Genomic DNA, 23188 nt, shown 5'->3' on the forward strand with positions numbered 1-23188 from the left:
CTATGCTTTGCTGAATATTTAATTTCCTAAAGCAGTATCACTCTGACCTTCTCTTCCATGGCTATAACTGCTGTATAGAAAGTATAGAGAAATGTGATTTTTTACTTTAGGCTTTTTAACTAGTACCATCTGAATTTAATACCTTATTTGCTTCTTGTTTAGAGAACTTGTATAGTCCTGGATGCTTGGCTACTGTTAGCTTTTTCTATCTTCCTACTTAAATTAGCACACAAAACCAGTAAAAGCCTACTCCTTGATTTGAGTTCTACACAAGAAGACATCTCCAAAGATCTTTGGGGAATGTAACTGCTGTGCCTGTTAGTACAAAATCATTCATTCAATGGTTGATTCACATCCTGTAAAGCTAAACACTCACTGATTTCATTCATATTCATTTAAGACTAAGGCCTAGATCCACAGCTCACTAAGTTAAAACTCAATGCCAAGGCTAACAGCACAATTATTGACTGTCTCTAGAAAAAAGGTAATGACTAAACTGACATAGAAACTTAATACTCTATTACCTGCTTGGGAATGGAGCAATTCTGTAGAAACACACAGACATATTTCAGTGTCTAGCTTTGGCAATTTTGCCATTACTAACATTTTAAAGTACATTCATGAGAATATATTTTTCAGCGCTTGATAACAAGATGTGAAAGCTATTGCAAAGCACACAAACCAGACCGGTCTAGCACACAGAAGGCAGTATAAATAGAAAGATATGGATCAACTGTGGTCAAGAAAGTAAGGGAACAAGGAAATAATTCCTTGAGCAATGTTCAAGTGATGCCGAGTTTTACTGTGTATAGCAATTGCACCTCTTCTTCTTCAATCTGAAATCAAATCAGCTCAATCAACAAAAATTATCCTGGGAGAACATATACAGAAATCAGGTATATACAGTAAATCAATAGTCCATTACCTTTATTGCTTATTATTTGCTATAGCGTCTTACACTTCCAGATAAAATGAAGCTTGACTATAGAATACCACACCATAACAGTACAACATGCTTTGGCAATGTATGATATTAGTGCATTTAGTACATTTAACAACAGCTGAAATCTGATTTTCCTGTTCCACGTCAAGCCACAAGAAACCACAGCTGAAAGAGGATTTGTTATCCACAAATTAAATTATGTCTTTCTTTGCAACAAATTAGAGTATGGGTACAAACACAAGGCTAGAGTAATAGAAGGTTATATTGCTTCCCAACCCAGCTCGTGAAATCACCTCCAGAATCCCAGGACTAGATGTATGTACCTTAGTATTTAGCTTTGCTGCACGCCGATCTTATTGTGCTTTGAATGGTGAATTACAGTTGTGAGATAGTTTCAGAAACTGCTAATCTCCTGCTTGTGGCCATTTTCCAGGTGAAAAAACCTAGCTGAAGGACTTCTTTCTCGCTATATCCCTTAGAAGCAGTAAGCTCCAGACTTCCCTTGAGAGCAGTGCTGTCACCATCTGAGGGCAGTCAGCTGAGTGAGCTCTTCCTCTGTCTCACCAGATGTGCAAAATCACTTCTTAATTTAATGATGGGTGAAGCAGAGCCTGCGGTAGAGAAAGCTCATGCAGGCAGCCTTCACCAGAAAGCAGGAGGCAGCAGGTGTTAGTGGTTACTACCCCTCAGCTGAGACAAGAATCTGATAGGCAGAGTGGTTTTAAGGCATGAAGATCCCTGTGCACAGCACAAATGCCTCTGGTGACGTGATAAGTACTAGTGTCAGTGAAGAAAGTTTTTGATAGTCTGACTGTAGTCTCACTGAAGCAAAAGCTAGGGCTGAGAGCTTTGGCTCAAATGCATGATGGATACAGAGAAAAGTCTCAGGTAAGAAACTGAGAGCCAATAATGAAAAAGAAAAGGAAAAAAATGAGACAAATAAAAAAAAAGAGCAGGGTTCCTTTTCTTTTGATTGGATCTTACAATGACATTAAGTCAAGTGGAGAAGGAAAGTAGGGATTGACTGCACCTTTCCTTGCCTCATAAGGCACCTAAGGGTTACCAAGTAAAGCTAGTGAGTGACACACAAATGGAGAGAGTTCCTCCAACAAAATATAGCCACTATGTAGGCTTCTTTGCTACCAGATGTTATAGTAGGTTATGGAGAATTTGCACTGGGAAAGTTCAGAGATGATACTCAAGTATACTAGCTACCTAAAAATGACCAAATGGATTAACATTTGCATTTTCACTTCAGAAACTGATATTATTGTGAAAGTAGAAAGCATAAAGATTCCAGATTCCTGAGCTCAGAGGATTTTGTATTGAACAGTCTCAGAAGGTGAACTTTGCTGCTTGAGCACTCAACACCCAGTGTTTGGAGGAATCACTTTCAACCTGAGAAGAGCTTCAATGGTCACATCAAAAATGCTGTTAAAAACGTGTGACTTGCAGCACAGATATCATAACTGCAATAAGATTACATCTAAACCCTCAAACTACTATAAGAGGGGAGTGCACCTTCTGGTGATATTTACTATCCCTCCAAATATCTTCCATACCCCAGGCCCTTATGCCATCCACCACTCATCATACTACACTTTATTGATATGAACGCAGTTACCAGCAGCAGGGTTATAGATCATAAAAAGCAAAGCATAGGGAAAACTGTTACCATTCTATTTGGTAAATGCACCCATTATATAATTAATCAGATATATACTTCACCGTTGTTTTGCTATGTCATACCGAGATGCAACAGCAAATAGGGAAAGAGGTAAGCTATAGATAGAAATCAAAGACTCTATATGCCCTATTCTAGGTATCTTCCTCTTGCTCACTGTTACTTTTGGTTATGCCTTCTCTCCTTTTAAACTCTTTTGGCCACTGATAAAATGCCATAGATATTGCTTCAATAATCTGAAGCCTCCCTTGCTGCCTTAATTACCAGGACTTGTTTTACACTTGTGCAAATCCAACAAGATGAACTGCTGCTTCAATATGAATAATTTTGTAAGGAGTGGTAGCAGTTCACGGCTGAGCTGGCTAGAAGGAGATAACTATATGACGTAGAACCCAGCACAACTGCATCTGCATATAAATAGGCTTAATCAGAAATGCAAATTGCAATCAGAAGAAATTTTAAAAGCCTGTGATAATTGTGCAGATAACAAAAGGTCAAACACTTGTGTTGCTGAAGGTTTTATACTGTTATCAGTCAGTGGTGATCCTTTCTTTATGAGCAAAATGTGGAAAAAGCAAGTATATGTGAGTCTAATCAATGGCGGAAAAATTCTTTCTATATTTCTTCTATTATTACAAATGTTCTGCTGTTAAACTCTATTTTACACTGTCAATCTCACCTTAACTTTTTCAGGAAGACTCAATGAACTGAAAACAAAATTAAACTAAATGTAGACAGCATCAAAAAACACAGCTAATTTACATGATTATACATAGAGGGAATTTCTATCCCTTTCTCATATCCATGTATGACAATCCAAATGTTCCCATTTTAATATCCTTGTATAAATGAAAAAACAAATTCTGACTACAGATTGCTGAAACTTCCATTGTCAGAATTGTGTGGGTTTCTTCCACAGTAAAATGGGGATAATATTTTAAAATGTTTATCAAGAGTAACAAATGTTGGCTTATTTCTCTTTTGAAACAAATATTTTCATAAACAGCAGCTAAAAAAGTACTTTTGAAGGGAGGTACCTTGTCATTATATGATTTTATATTCTAAAATGACAATAAAATAAATATGTAAGTCTCTGTCATTTCAAGGCATTCTACATATTAATTATTGTAGAAATCAGTCTGAAAAAGAAAGTGTCTTTAACATTACAGCTTTTTTATGTCTTTCCTAGGAGAGATTCTTAGGATTTGAAGCACAAATATTTACTAAATATTTTTTTCTCCTTTGGCTAGGCTGCCTTCGAACAAACTAGTGAGTGAAGAGAGCCATCTAGTGCCGTACCTTGGAATTTTAAAAAGGGTTTTCACCGGATGCATGTCAAATAAAGGAGGGTCTCCATCCCCCAGTTCAATGGCTGTGATTCCCAAGGACCATACGTCACATCGAGCATCATATGAGTAGTCATACTGTTGCTCACAAGCAATGACCTATCAGAAAAAAAGCAGATAAAACAACACTTTAACCTAAGGTACAATTCATGCCATACTAATGCGACATGAAAGTACTTTATTATTCACTCATGCCTAACATTGAATGTAGCTTTCAAATCTGTATCTTTGCCTGTACATCCCAGCTAGGAAAAAACCCACAAAAATGTAACAGTAAATTAGAATTTCTCTTTGCTTTTTTTCTTTAAATAAAATCTCCCTCTTTTTATAAAAAGGCATGTGATGCTTCAAAGATCTGTACAAAGAACATCACTTTATTGAATTCTGTTTTTTAAAATACTTCTAACAGAAACCTATTACAATAGCAGAGAACCCTATTGATGTTATTCTTGTCAACTTTATGACTATTCATGAGGATGGACTGATCTGCATGGCTGTTTTTAAGATAAGAATGTTTCATCAGTCATTTCTGCTGATTTTTTTCTTCTTCTTTAGTTTGTTTCTACTAGATTTGAGCATTTTAAGAAAAGCCTTCCTTAACATTCCACATACCTTGTCTAAGAAAAACTGAAGTTAACAGGAAACTCTCATTGGTTTACATCACCAACTCCATGCACACTTCCAGCTAACCCACTGTTTGCATTCTGATCATAAGCTAACCATTCAATAAGCTGGAAACTATTCTGCATCTAAATATGAGATTCAAACTAAAGTTTAAATTTAGCCCTTATCTTTGCAAGAGGGATGAGACAAAAATCACAGCTCCACAGTCTTTTACCCTAACATGGTTTGGAATCCTATCTCAAATTTGTCTTCCCTAATCTCATCAATTAGACTAAATGCTTTGAAAGCCTGTCAGACCCTCACATATTGCTTCCTTGATTTTTCTCGTTGTTTTAAGTGTTGATACTAATTTGTACTTAAGCACAACTTCGACAGCATCTCCTATAGTGGCTGCATGAATCTTCTAGAAGAGATTTTTTTTTTTTTTTTACTTCTATATAACTTGGGAGTTCCTGTGGAAGGGCTTGAATTTGGGACGATGCTTTGTAAAGTTATTAAGATGCAAGTCAGTAGCTTTAGTATCTGCTGGCGGAGAGCCACTCAGAGCCTGCTGTAAGAAAACCTTTCCTGAAGAAGCTGCTGATTCCAGCTTAATCTCTCGGTTACTTTCTCAATAAGATACACCTACCAGAGACATTCATGCCACTGGTAGAGATTCTATCCAAATGGTCCGTAGGACCTGTCCATCTTTTACTCTGGGATTCATGAACCCAGCGTACAGCACTCATCATTTATTTTATCATAAATCAGGGATGTTGAACATACTAGTTAATATAACAAAATGTTGTCGGGATTGGGCAGTTAAGTTGTACATTAGTTAATTCCTTTGCTCAACATGAGATGTCTGAAGCCCAGAAGACCAGCCATATCCTGGGCTGCATCGAAAGAAGCATGGCCATCAGGTCGATGGAGATGATTCTTCCCCCCGGCTCCACACTTACGAGACCCCATGTGGAGTAGTGTCTGCTTCTGGAATCCCTAGTGTAAGAAGGATGCAGAATTGTTGGAACGGGTCCAGAAGAGGGCTACAAAGATGATCAGAGGGCTGGAGCACCTCTGTTATAAGGACAGACTGAGAGAATTGGGACTGTTCAGCCTGAAGAAGAGAAGGCTCAGGAGAGACATTACAGTGGCCTTCCAGTACTTGAAGGGGCTACAAGAAAGCTGGTGAGGGTCTTTTTACAAGGGCATGTAGTGACAGCACAAGAGGGAATGGCTTTAAATTGGAAGGGGGAATATTTAGATTAGACATTCGGAAGAAAAGCTTCAGGATGACAGTGGTGAGGCCCTGGCACAGGTTGCCCAGGTAAGTTGTGGCTGCCCCATCCCTGGAGGGGTTCAAGGCCAGGTTGGATGGGGCCTTGGGCAGCCTGGTCTGGTGGGGTGTGTCTCGGCCTGTGGCAGGGGGGTTTAAACTGGATGATCTTTAAGGTCCCTTCCAACCTAAACCAGTCTATGATTCTATATATGTTTAGATCAGTCCTATTCTTAGAGCAAATCAGTCTAGAAAAATTAAGACCTTTCCTGAATTTTCTATCAATGTTTTGACAAGCGCTGAGATCTCTCACTTCCCCCTCCATTTTTCCAGGTTAGCATACCAAAGAAATTTCTTTTTATACCCTCCTGACAATGGTATTTCCCCTTTATTTTTGTAACATTATGAACCTTCTGACAGAGTACTGGACTAGTATTTCTCAACTATTGTCTGAGGATCACTGGTGATCTGTAAGTCATAATAAAGCATTCAGCAAAATATCTGCAAGCTATCTAAGGAAATACATACACATTCCCCTATCAAAAAAACAGAAAGGAGAAAAATTAAAGTAAGCACTACAAAAGAGGGTCCAGGGATTTTTTTCTTCAGCTTGAAGAGGCAGAAGGTTTTTTAGCTAATGCAGCGGTTTTCAAAGTTGTCACACAAAGATCATCTTCCCACCTCTCTTCTCTTCAATAGAATGTCTTAAGTGAAAGCTCTGAAATATTTCTTAGTTCTTCAAAGAGTTCATTATAGCCTTGATCTCATCCCAGAGATCCCTCTATCTCTTGGAAAAGATGAGTTCTACTGTGCAATAGATGGGTAGATTTTATGCAACTCAAGCGGAGTGCTTTAAGCCATCATTCTTATTTCAGAGGTCTCTACACTAATTTCATTTCCTTATACTATGCCTTTGAGAGAAGGAAAAAAACACAAATTTGATGTAAAAACTCATAAGAAAGTCAGTGTGGAGATCTATTAGAGATATTTAAATAATAAATTCTAAATTGGCCATACTTGGTGTCGGCTGAGCTTTCTTCATTGAAGTTTTGATCAGAGATTGAAAGGAAAGTTTGTATTTCTTGATTCTTTCTATTTTTTATACAGTTCCCCAAATCATCTGTATTCTCAAGGACACTTGCTCAAAAAAAAAATAAAAATCATGCAAGTCAGCTTCCAAGACCATGACTCAGAAGCTGCGAGTAGCTTACATATGTGACTAATTTAATGCACTGTGTTCTCCTTCCTTTTTTAAGACATGAAAAATATTTATCCCTTTGATTAAAAAGCTGCTAGAGCCCACCGCCTGGAAGTGACTAGCTCAGAAGTTGCCTGGTTCTCATCAGTGTGCTGAGTCCTTTGCAAATACTTTTCTATTTGTTCTCAAACTTTATGATGCAGAGGCATATATTTTCATTTTCCAGGGAAGGAAACGAAAGATCTGCTCAGGGTCACAGAGGACTTTGTCAGCAATGCCATAAACATAGCTGGTCTCCCACATTTAAAGACACCACCACTTGTTCCTCTGTAAGGACAGCATAGTTGTTTCTAACTACAGGTCAATGGCAAAACATGCTATGTATCTCAGTCTTGAAAGTTTAACAAGCTACACTAAAATAATATGAGCATCAGAAGGCTCTGAGCTCATAATGGATGTGGAGAAGGAAGTATACTGCAACTGGTGGTTTAAAAAAGAAAAAAAATCTTTGAGCTTTTCTCAGCTTCACAATGTATTACCTACCAAACAAAGACAAAGGAATGTATAACATATCTTTGCATGTCTTCCGCTCCACAGCTAACAGCTACACCTCTAGTGAATATGGGACAAGGCAGTAAAATGATGCTATGGCAAAAACATGGACACTCTACCCAAGGGGAATTAAACAGTATCAGATTCCCCTCCCTCCATTTTAATATCAGACCCTGTAGTGATTCTTTTTTAAAAAATATTGTCCTTAATCTGCATGCTTTTTGTTTACAATAATTCAGCCAGTGGACCACGCAACCCAGGATGTTTTAGACAGTTAGCTTGCCTATAGTGAGAGCAACCTCACAGAAAAGTCGAAAAGTACTGATCTTCTAATACCAAGTATGCTGCATGCACATGAATTTAACCAACACTTTTGTTTCAAACAAGCTTCCAATTTCTGTAGGATTTATTATTAGAATCTTACCAACTAATGCACCACTTAGAGACAAATTACACTAATTTTAATTTTTAAAGCAAAAACCAAAATTTACAGCTTTTCCCTTGATGAAAGGTATACACTGGCAGTTTGCTTTCTATGTAGGCTAGCAGAATACACTCTAACTTGAAATCTGAAGAAGAGTTCCCACAGTCACAGCTCACAAGCTAAGTACTTGGGAATTCCCCAGTCCTGCTTTGCCTTGAAAAGTATTGCAACTCCCTGCAGAACAAAAATCTCTAAAAGCCAAAGACAAAAAGAAAAAAAGCCATTGACTTATCTTTTATTACATCTGAGTTTCTATTGGGAAATCAGTGATACATATTTTTTTGAAACATCTGTCATTTTCAGTCAGAGTTCTGGAGCTGAGAGTGCTCAGCACTGCTGATGCCTGCTCTGGCCAGTGGAGCATGAAGACAGATCGCCCAGAAGAAATGATCTGAAAATGAAGAAAATGCTACTTCCTTTCTCTACCCTGTGCAAAGACATCATCACTTCAATACTTATTTTTATATCCAGCAAAATTCTGCCCTACTTGTACAAGGAAAAAGGAGAGGTATTTTGCCTTGCTGCGAATATTATGTTCATGCCAAAGCTTCAGGGGGTGATGCAGTAAATCTTGAGATTTGCCAGTAAACACTGTGAGAAAAAGCACCAAGTCTTCCAGTTTGGCATGAGCTGGTTGCGTGCACACAGTGGCCCAGGTTGCTAAGGAGACAGGCTGTCGCATTTTACATTAGTTGTAATTTCATCATGATTACGTGCCCAGTCACACTGCCATAGGATGGAAAGCACCTAAACACCACGCAGAGAAACAGACATCATGACGGTAGTTGTCAACACTAATTGTGCTGAGGGTCACACTGGGACAGAGCGAGCTGAGGGGGAATTCACTGGTCTGGTACAGAGAGCACAAAAACAAATCAGTCACACTAACTGGAGGGAATTTAGAGAAGCCAGTGATCAGGCATTCTGTGAGATTTATCACTCCTACAGAAATGCAAAATTTCACAGAAATACACAAGATGATTCACACTCTGACAAAAAGACTTCATATTCTAAAAGAAATAATTCTACTTGTTCTGAAAACAATGCAAAGATTTCTTTGAACCTCGGCAAGCCTGTAAGTAGATCACAGGTGGAAATAAAAGAGGGAAAACAGATAATATGGAAAAGTAGCTGGTTATTCGTACAGTGGTCAAACTGACTTGTGGGCAGAGAGGAAGACAGAGATATATGTATGTTTAGCTGAAGCAAAATACACTGTACCCTTCTAAGTTTCCCCAGAATTATTAGAAGTGAGCTTACTTTCATTTTGCATCAGCAGATACAGTGCACGTATAAAATATAGCTGCAAGCATACGCAAAACCAGTAACGGCAGTACAGATATGCTACATGCAGATGACGCCTACACAATTAGTGCTGGTAACCCACCCGCAGAAAGGAGTCTGGAGTTAAAAAGGTTGATCCTCGTGAGGAAAGGCGGTGCTGTACTCAGCTGACGTAGCCAACTAAGCAGCTTACAAGGTGTGCGAGCCCAATGCTGAAAAGCACTGCGTATGTAAAATGAATATGGCACAAAATTGTTACCCTTGCTGCAAGGAGAACAAAATTGCTGGCTAAGTCAAACGAAAGAAACCAACTGAACTTCTGTGCTTTACCTGACAAGATGCAACCCAGCTTTATTTATCCACATAGGAAATACAGTAATAAATATTCTTTTAAATCCTATGCACTGAAAAAAACCTCTTTCATTGTAGCATTTAGCAGCACCAGGGATATTTAATTATCCAGACCAAAGTGATATCTGTCTATCTCTATCCTTTCCTCACTTCCTCTTTCTCTTCCTCCCCTCAAGCACACTAACATCATTAAGAAAAGAGCAATTTTGTGCTCGAAATTGGTTCCACCTTCCCCTATTTTCTTATTTGGATTTAAGTTTCTTATTTATTATCATCATATATATTTTTCCATAGTGTATAAGGAAACGATTATATGGTTAGATGTGTTACGAAACTAAAAAGTAATTAGTATTTTTTATAATTCTGAGTAATTATCACCATAAATGTTGATCCATTGAAAAATAATTGTATATCAAGTAGTCAACTGTATTTTAACAGCTGTGAGTAATTTTTATTTTTAACTCACACACGTGAAATGTTCCTGAGACCTCTGGCAGCAGGCTACATTTGTAGGAAACATGATACCTTTTATTAGGCCAACTGACACAGTAAAGAAAAACAGGTAAGCTTTTAAGCACACAAATCTGTTTTGCTTTATACCACGAGACCACCATGGCTTCAACACTACTAATACTAATGTAAATGACACATCCTGTTTGTGACCCACAGATTTACTCCTGAGCAGTAAGGATAGACGCTACACACCTCACACAGATTTGTAAACGGTGTTTCACAATGAAACTGAAAACTCAGAGGCAACTCCAGCCTCATAAGCAAGCACATTTCATATGCAGGGCAATGTGGTACTTCTTAAATTATTTTTTCCATTGTTTTTAAGTTTTCGTTTTGTTTCATTTTTTAATCCTTAAACACCTTACATAAAAGTTTTAAAACCCTTCCATAGCCACGGTTTAGAGTAGAACAGAACAGAAGCATCTGCAACCCCTCCACATCCCTTTGCAAGATAGTGGCCATGTTATCAAGGTTACTGGTAAGGATCCCAGAGGTTCCCTGCAGCTGTCCCATCCTTTTCAAACCCCTCCTGCCATGCTTACGGATGAGGAGGTCAGTTCTCCTGGAGGCAAAGGAGGAGATGATGCATCCTGCCAGACCCTGCTCTGCAGGAAGAGCTTACTGGTGCTGTCCTGCTACACCCTTTTTGCCTCTCTTGTGTGCCACCTCCTTTGAAGAAATCTCTGTACTCCAATTCAGCTTTCTGAATTCCACTGCTTTCCTTCTGTATTTTAAGCAAATTCAGCATTACTCCTTACCACCGCAGTTTGTTAAAGCTTGGGTCTGAGAGCCACAGGAAATGAAGAAAGTAGGGACAAAAAGAAAACAGAGGACAAACTGCCATTTCTTTTATTTCTTTATGCAATGCCTAAAGTTCTGTATTCCTCAAAAGATAACTTGGTTTAAATCGTGCCAGTCAAATCTCAAAACGTGGCATCTCAGAGTCACAGGCATTTTAGCTGTACGCAGCTACTTGGAGACCTAATTCTATCCCACGTTCTCCCAGGGACCTGCTGTAACTCCTTAAGCAATTCATTTCACCTCCATGTCCCGCAGTTCTTCCACACAGTCTTGCCTTATCTATTTAGAGCAATGGTTCCCACCCTTCCCCTGCTGCCTCCCCACACTCACTGCAGTACTTCCCCTCTGGCACACCCGTATGCATTTACCGCATGTACCGAGGACTGCATTCAAACATAGTGCTGCATTTCAAGAGGACAGGTAATATTCCCTAAAAACAGCTTCTAACATGCTGCAGTGTTGCACTGCTTCAACCTCCCAAAAGCAGGGATGTCATTTCAAAATGTAGGCCAGGTAGGCAATTCCTTTACACCCTAGACTTAACATAATCCCATAAATACTGTAATGTTAAACAAGCAATTTCTCAAATCACAACATAACAAAAATCTGTTATGACTGATTTAATGTTACCATTCTTTATCTTTACCATTTATCACATTTATTATTTTTACCCACTAAATGTGTGGCATTTTCAAGTATTTCATTATCAATTAATTAATCATGATGCCAGATAAACACAAATTCTGTAAAAGCAGCAGCATTTTTTTCTATTCCCATCTGTGAAGCTTCTTCCTAAGGACATTCAGTTATTTATTGTAAACTATGGTTTCAATCTTATCTCCTTTACTGTAATTCACAAGGTGAAAAAAAATGTAATTAAGAGCTAATTCAGTTCTCTATCTTATCATTAGCTGCAAAAGAATAGTTATTGCACCTTCATGGAAGCTCTTACAAGGAAACATTTTCAAACTTTTCCTTATTAGAGAAAGTACATAGTTCCTTATGTTTCTTTATCACAAAATACACATACTGTTTCACCACACAAGTGTTTTTAAATGGTTTTCAGGCAGTATATGAGTGTATATACATTATTGAACTCTATATCCTATTTATACTAAGCAGCGGATTCCTACAGTCCATTATAAATCAGCGTTTACCAAATTCCATGCTTAGCTGGCATTTAAAAATGCAGTGAAAATGTCCATATCGGAAGAGCTAACTCTAGCTAATAAGAATTAAAGTCAAGAGACCTAGAACTATTAACAGGATGCAGACCTCGAGTCCCATGATGTAAGCAAAGGGCTGGCAAATAATCTAGGTCAAAGTGTGACAAAATGAGAATATTCTCAGCAGTTTCAGGGAAATGTATCACTGTACTTGTTTAGAGTTAGTGATGAGGTTATATTGTCCACGCCATTTTTTTCCAACTCAGTATTTAACTACATATGAAATGTATATACTACTAGGTGGAATTATTTTGTAAATTTTTCATGTCTCATGCAATAGAGAGGCAAATAAGAGAAATCACCCTAATCTACCAAAAGGAAGATTTATTTGACCAGATTCTAAGGCCTGAATACAGCCTTTTTATAATGAATATTGACTTCAGTAGAAAAGTTTCTGCAAGTCTTCACATTGGTTTTTTTCCCTTTATATATTTTTCAGCAACATTAATGCACATTAATTCTTTGGGCAATTTTTTTACCAGTTAGGCTGATTTTTCCTTTATGCAGAGACACAGTTTCATACTGAAACAATGCAAATATTCTTTTTTTTCAGGATTAGACTTATTGCACAGATATATTTTCAGATTTAAAGTTTAAAAAAATATAAAGAAACATTGGAAAAAGAAACACAATTTAAACTAGACACTGACTGTTCTACTACTTCAGAAATTTGTTCTGATGTTCAGATGTACTGAATTTTATTGCAGGAAGCATACCTTAATTCAGCAGGGGGAAGGAAAACAATCTATTATTACTGCGAGAGTCTTACTAATCATTACTTCGTCTTGACAGTGATGTGATACCATACCTTTACCAATGTCACAGCCTTGTCTACTGTCATGTGTCATATTTTAACACATAATTCTTCAAAGGATCAACTATGTTTTAATTATACCCCTTTTAAAATATAAATATGCATGCAACATTGTATTTTTTCAGCAGTTATCAGAGAAGTAAAACAGCATAACCTGTGTGGTTTCAAATTACCTTCAGCACCTCTCCAATTCTTTCTGACTTCAAGTATATTTTTCCATTTCTGTTCTTAAAACTAGATTTAGCCAAGGAAAACATGTACAGATTCTAACTAAGCATATTTCAAGAATCAATTTTCCAGCTAGATCATGATAATGTAATTATATTTTGGAAAAAAGAAAACGGCAACTCCAATTGAACTAGATTTTGTTTAGTTCTGCACTTGAGGTGAAAACAAGACATGTTAAGGTTTAGAACTAGAGACATAAAGGCAGTTCAGTCCAAAAGTTTCAAATCAGATTCCTCTTCGTAGATTCAACACAATTTATTTCAGTATAGTAGAAGCAGGTATTAGGTAACTTAATTGTTTGGCAACAAGCAGGTTTAAACATCCACAATACTTAAACTATCTTGCCTTATTTATGGGGGTTTTTTGTCTTGCCTGTATTCAGTGTTCCAGTTTCTGCATGTCTATGTTTGCAAGTGTGAGACAATACTAATTAGGCTAAACAGCAATGATAGATTTTCAGCAAGTCTATTTAAAGTGGCTCCCAAACTGACATCCTTGCTGGTTTCCTCTGTTGCTTCCACACAGCCTAGTTTTTCTCTGTATTTTCATTTTTCATCAACATTTTTGTAATCACATGCTCTCCTCAAAACAAGTGCTCAAGGACAAATGTTTTTGATTTGTCCTGTTGCTGCTGAACAAGCCTTACAGTCAACAGACAAAAGAGCTAATATGTTTGAGTCACTCAAAACTGTTAAGCTGCTGCTTTTCATGCTGACCAGTAAGAATACTGAGCGGTACAGAGGACTTTATGCCACCCTCAGAACATTCACTATTGCATGTACCATGCCATATAATCCCTTGATACATTTTCCAAACTTCATCTTAAAATACAATGATTTTTTCTCATTATAGAAGCTGTTCCTGATTCTGGCTGATCTACTGATTCTAGTTTCCTCCATATTTGTCTGCTGCTTATATCCAGTTATTCCTATCTGTCAGCTTGAATAATCTTGCATTGTTCTTCTCCAGGTTTTATATTCCTGCTGTTTACCCTGGAAAATATACCCTGTCAGCTTCATTTCACAAGGTTCATTTCTCTCAAACACTGTTATAGTCTCTTTCTCCAAGGCAAGATTTTTCATTCATCTCCGCTCTCCACTCCCCCTTCAGATTAAATCCATTTTTCTCATACTTAGAGAAGATGAGGTCCCACGATTGCCTTATGCATTGACTAAGGCTTTTGGTTTTCACAAACAGAGAGTAGAAGTCCAATTAAAAAAAAAAAACAAAAAAAAAAACACAAAACCCAAAAATCCTAGTCTTCAAGGTTTCTATTTCTCTGACTAGTAACATTTCCTTCCTGTGCAGTTATTTTATGGTATTTTGGGGTTTGACATATATTCTATGTCAAAACCTTCAGGCAGCAAGTTTTTTGCAACTGTTAAGTGCTTTTCTAGTTTTTACTGATCTCACCACAGGCTCATCTAGAAAGCACTGTTCCTTATAAGCTGTTACCCAAGAAGAGCTTTTCGGCTTATTGCAGTCCTAATTTTTCACCTTTCTCTTAAAAATTTTGCTGCACATCCCCAAAATACCAGAAAGAGCTCCCCAGAAGTAAGGTAAGTTGCACCTTGCACATCAGTTGAAATATGTCATTCATCTGAACAGTATGAAAGAACTGTAGTGACTTGAGCATGAATATTATGTAACCTGTAATTTAAAAGCCACTTCAACAGCATAATGGATATCTGAAAATCTTACAGCTGCTTTGCAGATTGGTACATCTATGAAGCCTGATCAGAGTGCCTCATAACAGGCATGCAAATGTGATATGGGTTTCTATGGTTATAGTACAAGGTTGATTATTTTAACAAATCTTTTCAAAACAGGAAGAATTCAAAGCTACTTCTGACCCCATTTTGATGTGCTATGCACAAAACATACCTTGGTTATGTGTGTGTTGTATTTTCAAGTCAGATTTTTCCAGATCAAAATCTCTGCTTATTTCTTTCACTTTTTACCTCAAGAATGAATATTTTCAAGCAGGATGGGAAAATAAATTTTGTATGATTACTGCCTTTGATGGCAATTGTTCAAGAAAATCATTAGTGTAAAAATAATTTCTAATATACCTATATATAAAATAAAATACAATATTCGTAATTTTTTATTATTGTTCAATAAAATAGTTCATACTATGTCCATCGTTGTCTAGAGGAGTATTTTATAAAGGTTTCAGAATGCCTTCAACCAAGGTGATTCTATAAATAATGCCCGCACAGTGGTTTCTAAGGTATCTTGTGTCTCCTTTGTGACGTAAGCTGGTTGTTATGGAGATGGTAAAATATCAACTATTCTTTGTGAGACTGTGCAAGATCAATTTTGGATCTGTTACAGCAGCTTCTTTTCTCTGCTTAGCTATAATCAGCCTTCCTCAGCAATATAAAAAGATGTATAAACAGTATAAAATGCTTTAAAGCAAATGCTTGCATGATACTTCTGACATACAGAAACAGACCTGTGTGGATTTGTAACAGATGCAAATTCCACTGCAAATTCCCCCAAATTCAAATACATCTAATGGCCTTCAACAGAAATGTGGCTACTACTGTTACTAAGGTTTAACAACTTACAAATAACAGACCACTCCCTTTTCATTCCCTATTTATAATAACCTATACTTAACAAAATTATCTTTTGTTTCTTAAAGCAAGGAGGGCAAAGATCAACATCTTTCACCCCAAATTTAGGGAAAGAACATGAGAACTTTTGTTCAAGTGTGTTAAAACTTTTTAGAGTTTCATGAAATAGAAGGAAGAGGGTTAAGTCTGGGGAGTAGTGTGCAAAAATATGGTCTAAGATACTTGAACAGGCTGGCTGTAGAATTTTTTTCTCCATTTCTAATCTATGCTAGTTCCTCTGTCTAAGTGTATAGGTGCCCAGTCAAAGATTAAAGGTAAAGAACACAGCTGAGTCAGGGGTTTGCAGAGTCCTATAGCAGGATAAGAATGTGGGAATTCCTCCTTCTCCTCCCAGTTCGTATCTAGACACACAGACATAACACCAAAACGTACAGTACTTGAATGGAAAGTAAAAACAACTCTAGGAGACCCTCAGTTACTTGCAGATTATCTGAACTTGTACAGAAATATTTCAGGGAGGAAAATAATTAAGATTATTAGAAATCTCATTTGTATATTCTAATAGTACATTCATTTTTACTGAACAGAGGCTTAGCTGCAGAGTAACAAAACAGAGCCATGGAGAGGGAAGGAAGGATACCCTTTTCTCTTACTTAGTGAAACTGGTCACAAAGGGTGTATTACAATGAATGCAGACAATCCAGAGAGGAACGTTTTCTTACCTCAGGTGCCATCCAGAAGGGTGTTCCCACTGAGGTGTTTCTACGGAGCCGTGTGCTGGTGAGCTGGGCTGAAACACCTACAATAAAACAGAACAAAAAAGCTTTGCTTCACATTCTTTCAGTCATTTCAGTCAGTTTATTTCAACTATTTGGAAAACAACCTCCAAGCCTGGGAGCACAGCTGAAGAACACCTGGCCAAAGTAGGTGCAGCATTTGTACCAAATATTGTTTGATTAATTTCAGCTATTTTCTTTCAGAATTGCTGAGAGATTTTTTGGGGATGACTCTCAGTTTGAAGTAAACTCAAAAATTCATTTGGCACCTAAACATCACAGCCTTCTTTCTGCCATTTTCTAGAGTATGAACAGGAGCTATTCAAATTACTACTTGACTTTAAAACTTCTGTTTCCAAAATTTACTCCCTGAACACCACTGGCAGGAAACCAGTGTTGTTCACTAGAGTATTTGCAGAGGTTCCTGTTCAACAAAACATTTATGCACTTGCTTAAATATCTCCCTATTGAGAAAAGCACAGAAGCTCAAGCTCACAGCACAGCATGTACTTAGGGAGTTAAGCACACGTTCGAAACAAAGCCTGTGCTTCAGTGCTTTGCTGACTGAAGCTGGACTACTGAAGCACCCCTGAAAAAAAAAAAGGAAAGAACCAGAATGAGATCAAACAACATTAACAAATTAGAATCAACTTTCACATCAAACCTTCTGTGCTCCGAATTGTAAGAGTTCAGGAGCATTGCAATAAGCTAGCACAAAACCCATTTTGACTTAAAAGATATTTTACCTTAACATGGCTTAAACAAAAACACAGTGGCAGGCTCCTATGGCATTACCCAGAAACAAAAACAAGCAGAAATATGTATGACGCACATTGTTTGATACCAATTAATTAGAAAATGGGACTCATAATTCATAGGTTAAATAATTCGGTTGCTGGGTCCGAGATTTAATTCTGTATTTATTTTTCTTTTTCCAGTGTGATTGCAAGTCTTCAGTGGTTTCCCGAGTACCACTGTTAAATAGTTAACAGCTAGGACCTACAGCAACCCCCTACGTATTTAACACGGATCTCTCTTCAGCTAGTTTCATTTGTAGCTACAGACTCTCCAAAACAGTGCAGAATACCAAAGGGCTGAGAGATGGAGACAGCAGGAGAAAGTGAGTGAGAATGAGCATAAATGAATGATACGTTGCAGACATTTTAGGTCGACTTACAGTGTAGCAACATCTATTCAAACATACCACGCTGCTGAGAGCAGCTGAGGGAAGAAAATATGTTACATTGAAAAAGCAAGACTCCCTGTGACCTAATAAGCACATGTAAAGCCCAAGTAACTTTTTTTTTTCAAGATACTGTCTCATTCTGTGGATAGAATTGATAGCATTCATTGAATAGGTGGTATTTTTTTTTTTTTTATCCCCATCGATTTGAGTTCTAGTTACTTATTCACAGTATATCCAGTTATATACTTTAAGATTATTATTTTTGTCCTTTTGACATGTTTCCTTCCCTCCTCATCAAAAAATAAATCTCCTTAACATTCCTGCAAAATGGGTGAGGATTATTACTTCCAGGGCTTAACCTAAAAATATCCAAAGCATCCACTGTTTTGGGGTACTTAATCTAAGATCTCTCAGTTTTCAGGCACTCCACATGCCTCAATTATAGCTGTAGCAGATCTCAGCTGCAGTTCAAGAACACTGAGCTCTACTGAAAAAGAGGACAAGATGTTTCAAACTGGCTGTTGGGGAAAATGAGGAACAGAATGGCCACTCCTGAAAAGCTTGATACAAGTAACCTGACAACTGGCAGAAGCAAGAATAGTCTCCACTTTGATGCCATTCAACTGTCTGAACTGCGAGTCTCTTCTCCTTCTGAACTCCTTACATTTTTCATTTTTCCACTTTCTGCAACAAATAAGATAAACCTCATCACCCATGACTCAGTCCTAATTCGTTCCCAGAGCTCTGTCTGTGACTGCGGCAGTGGACTACCGGGGAAAAATGGCAATTTAATGAAAACTTGGAGCCTGATGCTTCTTCAGTCAGGAAGCACACAGATCTGTGGGCATTTCTTGGAGTTTCCATTAAGTGTTAGGAAACACTCAAGATTTAACTGATGTCTTTTCCTGAGGTAGTTATATTTGTTGTAATTTTCTAGTGTTACTGTTACAACTTAAAAAAATAGAAAATAATCTCTAAAACCTAAATGTGAAATCAGAGAGACATGACACTGGGAAGGTTGGGACTCCCAGTTCCCTTGAATGTGGCACTGGGAAGCCAGAGCTCCCAACTGGGCTTTCACCGCAGCTAAGGCCTTTAATATGCCTGATAAAAAGATTTTGCTTTGGGGAGAAAAGCCAGCTTTTCCCAGAATGGAGCAGTGACCAACAAAGATCCTACTGCCAAAATTCCCCCAAATGAGAAGGGATCTTCCTCCATTGTACTACGTCAGGGACTCACTCCAAGTTTTCCTTCAGGTCATATGTTTCTGACAGCAGTGTTTTAATTATTGCCTTTACCATTCAACATAATGAATTTCTGTCCTTAGAAGTCTCCTGTTTTCCAATCTACTTTAGCATCTTCAATAGATTTTTAAGTTAAATTTATAATACCATGAAAACATCAGTATTACATTTTTTTCCACTACATAAACTTAATGTTTTCTTGATTTTTTTTTTTTTAGTATTAGTATTTGCAGGAGGTTTTGGCACACCATTTTACATTATACTAATTTTTTGAACATTTCTCTTTACCTTCATGCACTGCTAAGCAAACATCTCTTATTCATACAATACTATTCTCAATGACCATTACCTTATGCATGATATGGTTTCATAAATAAACCATATTACTAATAATCTGTTTCTGATATCTTTAATAAAATTGTCCATTCCATCACATACATATCTGAAGGACCACAGCATTTCCTTATAGTTCTAAGTGCACATTTAAATGGAAAAAAATTGCTTAACTGAGTTAAATTCTGTTGCCAAGTCCTTTTCTACCTACCAATCCATCTGTCTCTTTTCCTCTTGTTTCTTATGATGTTTCCAGACTGGCAATGTTCAAATCTAACAGCAATAATCACAAATTAAATGGATGTTAGGTTTTGGACCCAAGGGACCATTTTATCTTTTGCTCAGAGGGAAAAAATATGCTTAAGGCTAGCCAAAACCATTTCAGAGAGAAGAATGTTTCCTTTTCATATGCAAAAGAATACCTAAATTTAAATTAGGAGGATAACTGCCCTGACACTGACATCCTTTGTGAAATGCAAAAGAGCTTTGTAAATATAACAGTACCTTCAGAACTATTTTAAATTATTAAATTATGTTTTAGCTTTTAAGTTAAAAGTCTATTACTGAGTTTTGGTTAGAATTTTTACTCTTGCCCTATCAGCTTCCTTGTCAATTTTTCTTTCTTAAAATAATTCTGAGTATCCTTTTGAAAAAGTCTCTCACTACGGCATTCTATGTTCCCAGGGGAAAATAAACAGATGCCTTTGGCTAAACTGTATATGTCAGGAAAACAAATGGGAAGCGGTCATTACCAAAGTCAACGAGCTTGACTCCACCTTCTGTTGTCAGAAGAATGTTGTTCCCTTTCACATCACGATGAATGATCCGGTTGTTGTGTAAATGCTGAAGGCCCTATACCAGCAGTAACAAAAATAAGTTTACTCCCTTATTTAAAAACCATTACCCTACTATTAAGGAATGTAATGAAGACAATCTGCACATACTCTATAGAAACATCTGTCCACTGGATTATATGCTTGATACATCCCCTGCTGCTATAATAACCTGCATAATATTGTCGACATTACCATACTTCATAAATGGAAAATGTATGTATGAGGCGAGTAAATTGCACCCTCTGCTGTCATTACAAGCCCAATGAACATCCTTACCAGAAGAGCACCATATAAGATGTACGATATTATAGCTTCATCCAGGCGTCGGCCACACTTCAGCAGGCCCTTGACAAGCTCTGTGACAGAACCTCCATTGCACAGCTACGAAGGTGGGAGGGGAGGGAATCAAGGCAAGTCCTCAGTTATTCAATATACTTGTTTAGGCTGCGAACACCTACCATGCAAACATGCACTACAACACAAGTCTGGGAAGAATGAGATTTTTACCTTGCAGTTATTTATGTTGTCACCCCACCTTAGAAGATGTTTTATTAGCATTGTTAATAATATATCACAGAAGCCTGGGTCAGGAATGGGAAGTGAAAACCAAAAATTATAAAGTGTAACCTAGGTAACGTAACTAAAAATAAAATATTGTTAATAGGACTGTATTTTGTTGTTAAAAGAGGAGGTATATGTCCGATTTTCATTATCTGAGAATTTTTACAATACGGGCTCTGTCTTTTGAAAAACTGCTTTTGTGCAAAGAAAAGGCCAGACAGAAAAGATTGATGCTCTTGATAACTGGGAGGCAACAAATTACAGTCATTTTAAACTTTCACTCCATCAATGCTCCTGCTGGCAGGCAATATAAAGTAGACAGAAGCCATATCTCTATACTTGGATTTGATGGCATGTGCTGCCAACAACTGAGATGATGAAACATTCTGATCTAGAAAAGCAGCTTCTTGCGAGCATTTCCTATTAATGGGCCACCATACATCAAAAGAGGAGGAGAAAAAGTAAAATTAGAATCTTTGTAAATATGTTTTCACTCACACAATTTACGGTCCATGCACCTTCTAAGCAGATATTTCCCTCCTTCCTTTCTCCTCTTTCTCTGTCCTTTTCTTACTTTAATATTCACAATTGTTTGAAAAAAAAAAAAAAGAACATGGGAGAACTGATTGCCCACCTTTCCCTGAATTTTCTCCCATAGGCCTGTTTTTGTAGCCAGCACCCTTATCAACTTATCTGCCACACAGAAATCACATGCATTTCAACACAAGTTCATTTTACTTTATCAGCATAAGTTTAAAATACTACAGCATAAATCAGGAAAATGGTGTGAAAACGGAAATGGTGAAAATGGAATTTCTACAAATGTTCAAGTTTTGCATGTCTCAAATAACTTTTACCAGTTGTATCAGTTCAGTCATTAATTTCTGTGATACATCAATATTTTCCTTTATTTATTTTTATTTCCCCTTGCATCAAAAAAAAATTCACTAGACTATAAGTTTTAGTTCATGGAAAGGACCAGATTACATGATAAACATGACATCCTTTATCTAAATAAGTTCCTTGAGCAAAATTTCATCAATGAAAACATTGATGAATTCTGCAGGAATTTGACTTTACTCTTTAATCCATTAGTAAGGATTTAGAAAAAAAATCAATTGGATGGGAACATTCAGTTTAATATCAATCATCAAATGTATTTACAGGAGAACTTTTCTTGTGTAAGAAAGTGCATGCTTGTCTTTCCATGCTTAACCATTTGCTGACAAGCCATTAAATCAAAGATTTTTGTTTACTGCTCCCATTACAATAAATGTTCTACTAAGATAGGTTGTACTAAACTTAGCTCTAGCCTGCAAATAAAATAAAGTATGCCCTCACTTAAAAAAAAAAAAAAAAATCTAAGTTGGTTGTGACTGGAAATGATACAGACTGACAGCTGTTAAGCAACATATGTTAAATGACTGACTGACTCTGAAAATAAATACACCCCACAAACACAACTGCAGCTGCCATTGGCACTGTTCTTGACACTCAGCAAAGAGCTGGGACAAAATGAACTTGAAAACTTCATTAACATTTTGTGCCTAAAGGTAATACTCTAAAAAGTGGACCAGTGCATATTTAGATGGAGAAGCAAGAACATTAGCTTTACAGTTGTCTCTACTACACTTATCTGGGAAACACAAAATGTTACTACGTAGTAAACTGCATCATCATAAAAATAAAGTGCCCGCTTTTGCTACTCTCTGTCATCCTAGGTATTTATCAAAGTAATGCCCTGCTCATGGTGAGTAAACATGGCAAAATTGTGCCTACAGAAAAAAAAAGAATCCATCTTTTATTACAAATTTTGGATTTTGGAAGTCATACATCTGATGAATGTATTTCATCAAAGACTTGGGGATCAAAGCCCTGAGTACTTTGTATATTCCCTTTTACTGAAAAAGTGTCATTAATTTGTAATATAAAAAGTTAACTGCTATGTATACATAAATTTGCATGTAAATGCTAAGGCAAGAAACAGTTTGCCTTGCCTGGTAAATTTAGCCATCTAAAGAAAGCACATTTTTTAGACGTCAAATTTATTTAAAACTTTGGATAATGTGCTCAAAAAACCCCACCTGAAATTAACGTATTTAATGGATAAGGTCTGTAAAAAGACCTAACTATCTCAGACTCTATGTTCAATTTTATTATATAGACTATGTCACAATTTTGCTTTGCAAAATTTTGTTATATGGAAAATCACATGTGATGCATCTGTTGGATATGCTACACTTGTATTAAAAAAGAAAACGCAAAGGAAATCAAGCCCAAACTCAACACAAAGCCAGCAGGTATGCAGTAAAATACAATATCAAACAAAAAATACTAAAGTTCCTTTTTTAATAGTAGTTTAAAAGT

At 37.0% G+C, this 23188-nt stretch overlaps 1 protein-coding gene across 1 annotated transcript in view; it reads right to left on the reverse strand.

Annotated features, from left to right (window-relative positions):
• Positions 1-23188, reverse strand: part of MYO3B (myosin IIIB) — a 204895-nt gene that overhangs the window by 151416 nt on the left and 30291 nt on the right. Inside the window, exons 6-9 of the mRNA XM_069861149.1 lie at positions 20537-20641; positions 20177-20276; positions 16608-16684; positions 3927-4072 (exon numbers count right to left, since the gene is read on the reverse strand). Of these exons, the coding sequence (XP_069717250.1) occupies positions 3927-4072; positions 16608-16684; positions 20177-20276; positions 20537-20641 (428 nt within the window). The remainder of the gene's footprint in view (positions 1-3926; positions 4073-16607; positions 16685-20176; positions 20277-20536; positions 20642-23188) is intronic.

Source organism: Phaenicophaeus curvirostris, chromosome 7 (assembly GCF_032191515.1).
Source record: "Phaenicophaeus curvirostris isolate KB17595 chromosome 7, BPBGC_Pcur_1.0, whole genome shotgun sequence".
Lineage (NCBI taxonomy): Eukaryota > Metazoa > Chordata > Aves > Cuculiformes > Cuculidae > Phaenicophaeus > Phaenicophaeus curvirostris.